Source organism: Tenrec ecaudatus, chromosome 11 (assembly GCF_050624435.1).
Source record: "Tenrec ecaudatus isolate mTenEca1 chromosome 11, mTenEca1.hap1, whole genome shotgun sequence".
In the NCBI taxonomy this organism is placed as follows: Eukaryota; Metazoa; Chordata; class Mammalia; order Afrosoricida; family Tenrecidae; genus Tenrec; species Tenrec ecaudatus.
This window is the reverse complement of record NC_134540.1, coordinates 4,984,742-4,998,126: the sequence shown is the minus strand read 5'-3', so window position 1 is coordinate 4,998,126 and position 13,385 is coordinate 4,984,742. Positions and strand designations below refer to the sequence as shown.

Genomic DNA, 13,385 nt, shown 5'->3' with positions numbered 1-13,385 from the left:
TTTAACTAAATGTTTTAACTAAAAGTTGGTGGAAAAGTGGGAATAAAGGATCATGGAATTTTTCTGTGAACTCTGAAGCCTCTTCATATTCAAAGAGATTTTTTAATAAACGGTAAGCCTGAGTTCGTCTCAGCATATATGGAGAGAGACAGGATGATTTTCACAGACTAATGTTTTCAAACAAGGGAGGATGCGTTAGGCGTGGATTTACACTGGTGCCGAGTTTAGAAAGGCCGTTTTCTCACTGGCTCAGGGCCCTTTATTGGGATTGCTTTACCAACAGACCCCAGGAGTCCAGGGGTGCAGCGGGTCACACACTGGCCCTAACCCAGGGGAGGAAAGACATTTACAGCCTCAGAAACCCTGGGGAGCAGCCCTACTGTCTTGTAAGGCTGCTCTGAGTCAGAATCCACTCAATGCCAGTTGTTCGTAAACAGCCATGCCGTCTTAGTTCACATATAACGCACTCAAACCAACACCGTGTACGAAGACAGCCTACAGAACTCCTGGGTGAGGGCCCATGCGGTTTGAAGAAAACCAACAGGATGTGCCCCTGGTCACATAAAATGCACACAGATGCGGGCAGACGCTGCCGGGAAGCATGGGATGGGCAGCTGCAGGGCGACTATGCTCAGGGAGCGGATGATCAGCACTTACAAGTAAACGCTTGAGGCCACAAGTGGCCATGGAATTCTGAGAATCCTCAAGGAAAGGAAATGCCACTGAACCTGAAAAGTCTATGGAGCTCAGAGGAGTGAGGGGCATGGGAAATGAGGGGAGGGCATAAGGGCCGTGAAGAGTCAGGGAGAGGTGGCGACCTGGCTCAGACAAAATCCTCGGCAGCATGAGGTCAGCCAGGCTCTGAGAACCCTTGAAACTATGTTTGCTAGAGCAGAGGGAGCCCCAGGTCCACATGCTACCACGAACTGCTCTCAGTCTTCCCTCCCCTAAAGAGAACCCAGGCGGAGCTGTCAGGATCCATGCCAGACACGTACTGACTTTTGGGGACAACAGTACCATATTTCTACTCAAACGAGGCAGACCTGCCTTCTGAGAGCAGGGCCCCTGGAGACGCTTGGGGTGGGGTGCAGGGGGGTGGGAGGGACCGGTGAGTGGCTGCTCACAGGAAGGACGAGGCAACCTGCTCTCCTGATGACTCACAGCCTCAGAAACTGGACCTACACAGGGTCACTGCGGGTCTGATTCAGGGATGGGTTTGGGTCTGGGCTGTCTACAAAGAGCCAGCCATCTGTATCTCTTTGCCAACCCTGCCCTCCGCAGGCAGGCAGGCAGGCAGGGGGTACCTGTGTAGAAATATGGTGCTGCCAGACTTGTGTGGGTAGATATTTCGGTATGTGCCTAACATTTTCTGCTTCTTTTTTAAATTAAAATGCACTGTTTTATTTGTTTCTTTGTAAATCTTTTTATTGGGAGCTCTTACAATGCAAACCTCAATTGTAAAGAGCATATTTGTACATATGTTGCCATCATCACTTTTGTACCTAACATTTCATTTTGGATTTGTTTGTGTACATGACCAAGACAGTTACTAGTACAGCTTCTCAAAGCAGCACAGTGTGAGAAGCTCAAATATCTGACAGCCCACTCAGCCCCACTGTGGCCAGCACAGGTTTCTACACAGCTTAACCTTTCTCAACCAGGTGCATGGCAATTAGTCTCTGGGGGACGCTTTCTTATGCTCAGATTAAAACCATGCATCTGATGATAGGGGGACAAGAGGAAAGTAAAAGGAAATAGAGGAAAGAGCTAGAAGGCAAAGGGCATTTATAAAAGTTTGAATAAAGGCATGTACATAAGTAAATATATTTATATGGAGAATGGGGAAATAGATCTACATGCATATATTTATAGGTTTAGTATTAAGGTAGCAGATGGACATTGGGCCTCCACTCCAGTCCTCCCTCAATGCAAGAATACTTTGTTCTATTAACCTGGGATTCCATGATGCTCACCTTCCCGACACAATCGCTGAAGACAAAGCAGGTGCATAAGCAAATGTGGTGAAGAAAGGTGATGGAGCCCGGCTAACAAAAGATATAGCATCTGGGGTCTTAAAGACTTGAAGGTAAACAAGTGCCCATCTAGATGAGAAGCAACAAAGCCCACATGGAAGAAGCACACCAGTCTGTGTGATCACAAGGCGCCAAAGGGATCAGTTATCAGGCATCAAAGAACAAAAAATCATATCATTGTGAATGAGAGGAAATGCAGAGTGGGGACCCAAAGCCCATCTGTAGGCAACTGGACATCCCCTTACAGAAGGGTCGCGGGGAGGAGACGAGTCATTCAGGGTGCAGTGTAGCAATGATGAATCATACAACTTTCCTCTAGTTCCTAAATGCTTGCTCCCCCACACCCCCCACTATCATGATCCCAATTCTACCTTACAAATCTAACTAGACCAGAGGATATACACTGGTACAGATAGAAACTGGAAACAGGGAATCCAGGATGGATGATTCCTTCAGGACCAATGCTGAGAGTGACAATACCAGGAGGGTGGAGGGAGGGTGGGTTAGAAAGAGGGAACTGATTACAGGGATCTACATACAAACTCCTCCCTGGGGGAGGGACAACAAAAAAGTGGGTGAAGGGAGACATCGGACAGTGTAAGATATGACAAAATAATAATTTATAAATTAGCAAGAGTTCATGAGGGGGGAGCGGAGATGGAGAGGGAAAATGAACTGATGTCAAGGACTTAAGTGGAGAACTAATGTTTTGAGTATGATGATGGCAACAAATGTACAAACGAGTTTGAGACAATTGATGCATGTGTGGATTGTGATAAGAGTTGTATGAGCCCCTTCCCGCCCTTCCCCCCCCCCCCCCCCCCCCCCCGCAAAAAAAACCCCATGTATCTGTTCTGGAGTGGAGCACAGTTTGGATGGGTTGCTAAGGTAAAAGAGAAAACTTTTCAAGCACCCATTAGTCTTAGTCTCTCAAAGGGGTTACTTTCCAGTGGGGGGGGGAGGGGGGAGCCAGGGGGAGGATGTATGTGTGTGACATTTGCTCAAGTGCTTCCAGAAAACCCGTTTCCCTCCCACGGCCTCTAACTCGAGGCACCTCTGCCCCACTGCTCTCCCTCAGCAGAGCAGTGCCTTGGCGAATATTTAAATTACCTTCAGAAATGTACCACCTGGAGAGGGCTTGGAAGCCCCTGTGCCCACCTGCGGCCCTCAGTTTCAGATGCGCTTGCTGACACCTCTGAGTGACAGCACAGACAGAGAAGTTACTTTTTCCTGGATACTTCCTGCTCAAGTCATTTCTGTGGTACCACAGTGCCTTAAACGCCACTTTCCCACAGGCTGCAATGGTGCTCTCCGTCCTGCCCAAAGGCTGGGTGCCAAACACAAAGACATCAGACCAAGAATGTGTTCAAAACGTGCATCAGCAAGAAGAGAGAAGCCGCCTTACATCTGATGGTGGTAGCAATTATACCATAATTATGCTGGATCAAAGTGAATTACGGACTGCTGTAATATCTGTAAGAGCTCCCAATAAAATGGTTTAAAAACGTGAATCACTTGAGTACATGGTTTCGCTGTGATAAGCAACACAGCAACTGGTGTTTGCAGGTTCGACATGTGGAGCTCCCTGGAGCCAGGGCTCAACTTACCTGGTGCTAGTCCAGCAGTGGCGGGGCTTCCCAGGGACGGGTGAGAGAACACCTGAGAGAAGGCGGACATACTTGACTGGGACCCGGCGCTCAGCCTAGAGGTGGCTCCTCCTTTGGGAATGAATTCGCTCGCAGTAGGATTTGGTGTCTATTGAAAGCAAACACAGTGAGTTAACACACGGCCCTGCAGAAACAGGTACAACCCCGGGGGCTTTCATTCCTGGCTCAGGGCTTCCTCATTTCCACTTCCTTCCTTCTGGGGGGAGGGGATGGCGCCGGGAGTGGGGGGGGGGATGGAATTACATTTCTGGATCTCTGATCATCACATTTGAGGGCGTTCATCATTTCTCATGCACAATTGAACCCCAGGGACAGGTAAAATTTGCCATTATCAAAAACGCTAACTTGGTCATTTTCGAGAACCAGGAGGTTGAGAGTTTCACACTTAATTATCTGTAAACCACTTCTACTAGGTCAAGGTCGGGCCTGGGTCCCAGAAGTCACTTCCTGTTTGCACAGTTGTGACAGTTCCCGCAGCAATATGGGCCAATCCTCTGCGAGTCCGAGTGAAGGCCAGAGGTGAAGAGAACAAGTACAAACAGGCAAACTCATGGACGGAACCCGAGACACCCCCACTCGGCACAGGGCCACAGCCAATTCCCCCTGGAAATGCTGGCGGGAAGATGGCGGGGAGCGAAACTTCTCAGAGCACCCATCCTTCAACGTTCAGCAGCACGGTGCTTCCCAGCTCTGCCAACGGCTAGGACTCCGGGAGACTACACACCAACAGCAGTTCCCAGACAGCCGTCTGTCCCAGTTTCCTGGAACGCTGGCCATTTTCAACTCCATGTGCCCAAGCACAACCAAGCCTCTGTGCAGTACACGCTGAGGGCGCCATGTCAACCCTACTTCCAAGAGGGTCGACTGCGGGGCTCGGGTAAAGTGACTACCACCCCCTTCCAGGTTCCAGGATCATCCCAACGCAAAGAGCTTCATCACCTCAAGTGCATCCGAAAACTGACAACGTGATGGGAAAGACAAAAGCATACACGCTTGCAAAGTAAGAGGGTGGGCTGACAGAACTGTTCTAAGGCTCAAGGACCGCTTCCCGGTTAGTCTGATGAGCTCTTCCATTTTACCCGCCAAGGAGCACGCCGTCTCCAACGTCACAATTTCAAATCCCTCTCTGAGCCTATTTGTAAGTGCTGGCGAAGAATATTCCAAGAGCCATGGACGACCAGAAGGGCAAACATGCTAAGAGGGCCAAATATCAGACTTGGGAAGTGCCCAGTCAGCAGGCTATCCTCCCTTAAGCCCTCTGACAAGTGATCCGACCACTTAGGAGTCAGCCAAAATAATACACCGTGATAAAATGCATAAGACTTACACCAGCTGGGTCTACGTAACAATACAGAGCCTGGGTCTGTGTATTGCCAGCCCTAAGACATGAGATTCTGAAGAATAAATAAATGCCAAGCAGACCAAAGCCAACGCATGACAGGGCTGGAGGTGGGCGCTCAGGGCCAGGTACAAGTGGGATTTTTTTTCACCTATCACACATATGGATACTTCTCCATCCTCCTAATTCACCAGTATTCCAACACAGCAGCGTGGTTTTTTAAGCACATAAACAACTCCCTAGTTGGAGAGGAGACAAGTACAGCTTACTGATTCAGCAAGGAACAAACGGCTGCCGAGGGCCTGTGAGGGGAACCCGTGCACACTAGCTGTCCTAGGCGGCAACTGTCTCAGATGCCGTGGCTCCAGGTAAAAGCATGCTGGTGCTTGGGTCAAAAAGCCCAGGCCTCTGCGAGATGGACAGCTTCAGGGCGGGGTACAGGAGGCTATCGGGTGAGAGAGCATTGTCTGAGCATGGCCATTATCACTGCAGTACATTCTTGAGCTACCCGACCCTTCCCTTGATAGGCTGTGCTCACAGCACACAGTCCACGGTCTGGTTCCAAAGTTGAGTGTCTGTCTTGGAAAAAGTACAGCCAGAATGCTTCTTAGAATTGATGATGAAAAAAACATTTTTTTTAAAGCACTGAGGATGATGAAATGTGTCTTGGTCTACTTTGGGCACATTAGGTGAGGGCATCCTGCTTGGTGAAGTGGAGGGCAGGTAAAAGAGGAGGGTCCTCGATGAGATGGCCTGACCCCGTGGCTACAAGGGCGGTGAGAATGGTGCAGGACCCACCGGCCGAGTTCCCTTCAGCTGTGCAGGGGTCACTAGGCGTGTGGGGACGACTCCACATCCCTGACCAACAACATTTTAAAGAGATCTCATAAAGGAGAAAAAGAAGGGAGTCAATTGGTTCTAGCCTCCCCAACAAATCCTAAGTGAAATGTCAAAGTACCAAGGGCTCTGGTCTTGTTTTGTTACCACAGAAGTTATTAACAGCCAACACTGGAGTGCACCTTCTAGAAATTCAGCAGAACCCCTGCCTGCCCAACAGTGAAGTGGGAGTTCCCAGAGGAAAGACGGACCTACGACCCCCTCCTTCCTGTGCCCAGACTGAAGGAGTGTCTTGTTCTGTGGGGGTGTCGAGGAAGAGAGGCTCTCTGCGTCGCAGAGATCAGGACAACAGGAGAAGGCTCTACAGGGCAGGAGCAGCAAGCACCTCAGACCCAGTGGTAACCAGCGGAGGGAAGAGACCTTGAACCCGCGAGCAGGAGCTCACTCACTGCAGCCAGAGGAGGCACTGTGGGTATATGAGTGGGAGCGAAGACTTTACCTGCAGGGCTTCTTAACAGCCCAGCCTTTCAAAAAAATGGCGACAATACGCCAGAGACCAACCCTTATCATAATGGAAGCCTTCAAAGAGGATCTGGCCCTCAGCCCCTCCAGCTCAGGAAGTGACAAGGACAGGGTTCAGAGGGTCAGTCAGTCGGTCCGGAAAGATGAGAACTGGGGACACAGGGAGGAAAGGGTTAAGATACACAAGGCTGAGGAGGGGTGTTAATAGAGGAGACAAAGTAAAATGTTTACATGTCTTGCCATAAAATTAAGCTCGGCTCCTTAAGCCTTCATCTGATCCACAATTAAAAAAAACCAAAAACTTGCCATCAAGTCAAAGCTGACTCTCAGTGACCCTCTAGGACAGGGTGGAACTGCCCCTGTGAGTCTGAGACTGACTCTTTATGGGAGTAGAAAGCCCAGTCTTTCTCTCGAGGAACAGCTGGTGGTTTTGAACTCCAGACCTTCCAGATCACAGCCCAGGGCCTAAACACTTGGCCATCAGGGCTCCTTTCCGCACTATCTTCGTATTGCATTTCCCACAAACTTTCCCAAGGCTACCTCATACAGGGATCCTAAAATCCACTTCAATATAAACAGGGACATGAAGTGGAAAGAAAAAGTCTAAGTGTGCACCTTTAATAAGCTGAGGTTAACTATTTTTGCAATGTAAGGCAAAACATGAAGTATCTTTATAAGGAACCAAACTTTCTTTTACCTTCTGGAAGCAGAGTTTACTATGTAGCAAAAGGAGCCAGGTCCGGGTGTTCTGCGTTACTTGTCTACCTTCAAACACAGAATGTAGAAAGTGGAGCGGGAAGGAGAAGTAGTGAAAAGCAAGGCAGCCCTCGCTGGCCTTGCCCTGTGCCCACAATAAAACAACCGACAACGGCCATCGGGCCAAGTGCCCGCGGTTAGGTCACTCTCGGTTTGCATAAAATAATACAGATAAATAATTGTCCACTTCTGGTCATTTTTAATTCTAACTTTCACTCTTATCTTAAATAGCTCTGAACAAACCTGAAAAAAAGTTTATGCAAGTCAAATAACTGTCAATAAAAATAAACTTCTAGGTTCTAATACACGAGGGTTTTTGTGTGTGTGCACATGTGTGTGCGTGCATGTTCTGGGTGGGGGGCAACTCTCCCGGGTGACAACCTGTGCCACAAGTCAGATGCTGACCCCCGCCTAGAGCCGCGATGCACTGAAACCGCCCGTGTTCCTCTGGTGAAGGACGGGCCTTCAGATGCTGCAGAGTCACAGTCTCGGAAAGCCACAGGGAAGCTCCACCCTGTCTGTCCTGCAGGGTAGGTGGGGGTCGGTCTCGACTCGATGGCGAGGAGTTTGCTTTGGGAGTTGGGTCCCTTCTGAACACACATGCACCACTCAAGGGCGCGGCCCACTACTCACAGAGAGCTGCGGCCGTCGTGGAAGCACTGCTGCCCTGACTGGGCACCCCACATGGACATCGCCCACCCAAAAGTGTGTGGCAAATGACCGCCACAGGGTTCTCAGCAACCACCCATGTTCTGACAGGGTTCCTGACTCGCCGAGAGATCATCCCTGCTTTCTGAGCCTCAAGATGAGGCCACAGCAGCGCTGTTCTCCATTCAACTCCAGCGTTTTCCACTCAGGTGGACACTGCACAAAAAGCAGAGTGCTTACGAAGACCCCAATAAGCCCACCACCATCGAGTCTATTCCGACTTCTGGGTCGCTGTCTTTGGAGAGCAAACAGCCTCATCCTGCTCCCCGCAAACAGCTGGGTGGAGGGGGGGGGGATTTGAACCCAGCCATATGTAAGAAACTAATAAGAAAATTACATCAAAAGGACAGTCCTTTTGAAATGTTTATAATTACGGAGAAAGACAGGCCAAATTAAAAGAGTGCGAGAAGACAGAACATACAATGTTCTGTAATGTTTCTATGCAAATGTGTCAGCTGGGAGGGACTCAAGGTGTTCGGCCTGGGGACCTATCTTCGGAGCTCCACTGAGCTTTCCCTGGCACACAACTGCAGGCACCAGGGTGGCCACTTTCTCCAGGAGTTCATGGACAGTGGAATTTACAGGAAGGAAGGATGGATTTACAAATAAATCTGTGGAAGGTGCTCCCCACCCCACCCACCCCCCATTCAAGACTACATTCCTCCAGTCCCCGTCACTCTGGCCTCCAACCCTGCTCATTTTCCAAAACCCTATAGCAATGAGCCAGATACACATACATACACACACACACACACACACACACACACACACACGCACAAACGCATGCACAAATGGAGTGAAAGTTCCTGTCAGGGGAGGATTCATCATTAAGATCCACCCATGTTACTGCAACTATCAAGCCTCACTGTTTAATCATCAGTTGCCTGATAAGGATCAGTGTAAATCCAATCCCCAACTCCCAGAGACAGATCCGGCTCTCATCCCAGTGCCAGTCCCCCCCCACCCCCCCCAGTAAGAGGCACGGGCTGCCCAGAGCTCCTGCCCAGCTGGGCCTGGTGTGTCACCACCCCCTTCTGAATGCCAGGCACATGCTAACCTCAAAGGTCCACACAACCTCCCGTCTGACCTGGGCTTCCCAATGTCCTTCCAGGTGACATTTTCTCTGAAATGATTCAATGCAACAACTCCCAGAATCCAGAATTTACCATCCCTACCACTGCAAGTCTATGTGTCACACACACACACACACACACACACACACTCTCTCTCTCTCTCTCTCTCTCTCTCTCTCTCTCTCTCTCTGCAGGTCTATTACACTCTCCTCTCTCTCTCTCTGCAGGTCTCTCTCTCTCTCCAGGTATATTAGACACATGCACACACACTGCAGGTATATTGCACATGCAATCTGAAGAGCAGATTCCTAGGGTACATGGGGGGAGGGGAAGGGGGGGCCTATTCCCAGTGCAGAACTTCTAAGTCCCCAGGGAAGCAACACCCTCTAGAACAGCGGTTCACAACACTGCCTCATCACTGGAACCACCTGGCTCCTCACCTTGGAGATTCTGGCTCATCATCAGGGAGCAAGTAGTGCAGAGAGCTGTAGTTTCCCCACACCCCCAGGTGAATCCAGTGATCAGCCAGGTTTGGGAACCTGCGAACTAGGGCAAAGGTTGCCAAACTTACTTAGTCTTATCATTGCTCCTTTTCAGGGGTAAAAATGACTCAGTGCCCCTCCCAGGTAATTAAAAACATTCATACTATAACCCGTAATCCAGGATAGAGAGTAGTTACCAAGCATACACACACCTAGACATAGCTATGATACCCCACTGACATCCTTTTAGGACTACCACCTCTGAAGGCAGCATTTCCATCTCTCTAGCCCTCCCACTGACCCCTCCTCCCTCATCAAAATGTCAGTCTGAGCCTCCTCCAGACTCCAACCATGCTCCACCAAGAGGAGTTTGGGGGCAAGCTTCCCACCAATATCCCCTGGGCAGCCTGGTTGCCCTTGGAGGGAGGGAGTGTGAGTGTGAGAGTGTCTTTGACGGAGTGAGGCAGCGAGTTCACCTGTGCATGGGTGAATGACTGAGTGACTGACTGAAAGAAAGCGACTGAATGAGTGAGAGACAGACAGAATGACAGAGAAACAGAGTGCATGCCTGTGTGACTGACTCAGAGTGACCATGTGAGTGAGTGAGTGACTGACTGGAGTGGCAGAGTGAGAGAGCGAGGGCGAGCCTGACAGATGAATTCTTGGCCTGGATGAAGCCCTCAAGCCTCATGAAGGGCTGGAGCGTGTGGCAGGGTGTGGTCCCATCCGTGTGGGCATGATAGGGAAGACAAGGAGCGGGGCTGGGGAGACCTAAAATGCTGAGAGGCCGGTCATGGAGGCAGCACTGTTTCCGGGAGTCCACTAGCCCCCCACTCTCATAAATCAGGTTAGCCAAGGAGGAAGCGGGTAGTGTGGAAAGGAGAAGTCAGAGAACTGGCCAGAATTTGGTGAACCAATTCCACAATTTTTTTTTAAATGTGTGGGCTGTTTCCCCATATTTCAGGCATACTCAAATATGGGCCATACAGTCTGCTTCCGGTTGTTCAGAAACTGGCCTACTTAAGAGTTGAGCTTTGCCTCTAGGTTACGATGAAGACACAATACTTCACGACTGGAGAACCAGGGTCACAGCACAGTTTGCCAGGTCTTTTGAGGCGAGACCAGTCCCTGAAGAAGGACATCATGCCTGGTGAAAACGACCACCCTTACCGAGCTGGATGGAGCATGTGGCTGCACAAATGGCACCAGCCTAAGCACAACTGTGCCCTCACAGGGCCGGCGGGGCTCCTGTCTGGGGTCCACAGGGAGGACGGTGGCACTAACAGTCAGTACGGCAGGCCCTCTGAGGCAGGGCTCCCGCCAGCAGTGGGAGAGAGAACACTCCCGGAGTTTGCCAAGATTCACAGCAGTCTTCTCTGACAACTGGACCATCTGACTCACAGGCAGGGCGCCTGTATAAGTTGGAATTTGAAACGTTTGGGGGACATCGGCAGAAAGTTACCCTCTGTGCATTCTGGACTGAAGCCAGAGGAAGTGCCTCCCCTGAGATACTTCAAGGTGTCCTTTGCAAAGTCTGTCCAAAGCAGGCTCAAGCACTTCCCTTAGCCTCCAGGTGGGCCTCTGCCAAATGCTGTGGCAGCGGCGATCAGCACGGGAAATGGGCCTCCCTCCGACCTAGAGCTCATTAGCACACTGCAGCAGAGAAAGAGAAGCTGAGCAGGATGTGTTTCTACAGTTGTAGAGAAACCAGGAAGTAACTAGCACAGTCGTCGCGTCCTGTCGGAGGAACGCTGGTCCACGGGCCACAGGGTGGTGGTGGGTGCCATCGAGTTGGTTCTGAGCCGCCACGACCCCACTGCAAGAGCATGCACACAGCCGGCCCAGTGGGGCATGTGGCCCCAAGTACTGTCTTATCTGGCATGGCAAGGGAACACATGTGTGAACCTGGGAGGAGGGGAGGCGAGATGTAAGAACAGGGAGGGTGGGAGACAAGGGCAGACACCTGGGGGTTTGCAGCGTTACAGACAGGCAGTCTCTGCACCCTCCCCAACTCCCCGCAGGGTGGACAGAGCGTGGGCCCAGCCACTTCCCTGCTCACCTGCCTCCTTTGTGAAAGACAAAGAAAATGCTGTCTGTACCACTGACAGGGCTGTTAGGAAACTCATCTTGTCACCCTCTCCTGGGCCCAAAGCTGCTGCTCTCAAGGGCCTGGTCTCAGTTGATGCTGTGGAAATCTCAGCGATCTTAAGCAAAAACGTGTTTGAGTATTTCTACTGTTATCCTGAAACTCTGATTCTTTAGGACTGGAGTAGACAGAGCACCCACCTGGCCGGCCGCAAGTTCTCCCTCCAGCCTGCAGGTGGCAATGTGCTATCTTTTGCTCTCCCTCCTCTTGGGGAGGGTTCTGAGCAGCTTCTTGGCTCAAATGGGCCCTGTTTTGAGGCAGTCTTGTTTGGGAAACCAACAGGACAACTGTTTTGGTACCGAAAATTAACAAGTGTCCTTTTGAAATAGAGAACCAGTCCCTAGACAGACAGACAGACAGACAGAGAAACAAAGAAACAAACAAGAAAGAGGCAAATACTGTTCTATCCACAATCGTACAGAAGTGGGGTCTACTGCATGGGAAGGACGGTGGGAGTCCGTCCACAGAGGCGTACGTTTGAGGAGGGTATTTATGTGCGTGCGTGTTTACTTGTGTTACAAATACGCCATGTACGCGCTCGAGTGTAAGCCAGCCGAGGCATCCAATTTTACCACAAACACTGCATTAAAAATGTGCTGAGACACTCGGCTCATGCCCATGGATACCGCACAGCACACAGGAGGCAAAGTGAGGAAGACTTCTTAGATAGACATCACAGCAGTCCCTGAAGGACAGAGCTGCCCTTAAGACATAACAGAACTCCTTAAGGGCCTGGGGGTCAGGATCACAGCCAGGTCAAGAGGTATCAACACAGTTCACAAAGACAAAGTGCTGCCTCCGACTTGGAGGAGCAGCGGCTGGGGTCTTAAAAGCTGGTGACCAGCCATCTAAGGTGCAACCATTGGTCTCTCACCATCTGGAGAAAAGTGAGCAATGAAAATAGAAAGACACACGAAAACCAGTGGTCTGATGGGCCAATGGGCCCCAGTCGTCTCCCCCACCCCGGGACCAGAAGAACTGGCTTAGATGGTGCCTAGCTGCCACTATCAATTGCTCTGAAAGGGCTCACATTAAAAAGCCCCGGACAGAAGGGGAGAAAACGTGGAACACAACTCCGAATGGTGAAAAAGACGGCCCTCGGTCAGCCTTCAGGTGTGGACCAGAACACAGACAGAAGGCATGGGCCCAGAGAGCACTGGCCCAACGACCAGGGGTCCCTGGGCTAGGAGAGGAGGAAGAATGGAAGCGAGAAGGGATTGCCGTGGAGGCTTTGTGAAATCAGAATGCGTGTCCGTTGTTCTGTGGAAGACTGATACTCTGCTCTGCGAGTCTTCACCTCCTTGACAAAGAAAGTTGTAAAAAGCGGCAGCGGCAACAGGATGCTCTCAGCCGCGGAGGAAGAAGGAAGATCAAGACAAGCTCCCACAAGAAGCAGCTCCATGATACAGGCAAGATTGGGAATGCCACCAAAGTGGGTGAGAGGCAGCTGGTCTTAGCTCCAGCTGCAGCTAAGACCAGCTAAGTTGCCCAAAGGAGCCCTGGTCCCACCGTGGGTTTTGCTAGTGGGTTATACCCACAAGGTGCACAGTTCAAGCCCACCAGCTGCCCAGCAGGAAAAGATGAGGCTTTCTGCTCCTGTCAAGATGACAGGCCGCTGTGGGTCACATCGCAATGGATGTGAAAGCGGGGAGTCCGGCTTTGGGAGCTCTGACTGGCAAGAAGGCCTCTTTCAAGACCACAGTCTCCGCTTGTTCCTTAGGTGAAATAAGCTATCAGTGTTGCAAAGACCTACCATGACAGCCAAGATCAGCTGTCCACCGCACTGTCTCTCCATCAGTGGGCAGGCCAGCTGGCCGTGGAG

The 13,385-nt window shown here is 50.8% G+C and overlaps 1 protein-coding gene across 3 annotated transcripts in view; it reads right to left on the bottom strand.

Annotated features, from left to right (window-relative positions):
- PAN3 (poly(A) specific ribonuclease subunit PAN3) overlaps positions 1-13,385 on the bottom strand; it is a 101,700-nt gene that overhangs the window by 49,703 nt on the left and 38,612 nt on the right. For all 3 annotated transcript variants that reach the window (XM_075562801.1, XM_075562802.1, XM_075562803.1), the window contains one exon: positions 3,641-3,788. In XM_075562801.1, coding sequence (XP_075418916.1) covers positions 3,641-3,788 — 148 coding nt within the window. The remainder of the gene's footprint in view (positions 1-3,640; positions 3,789-13,385) is intronic.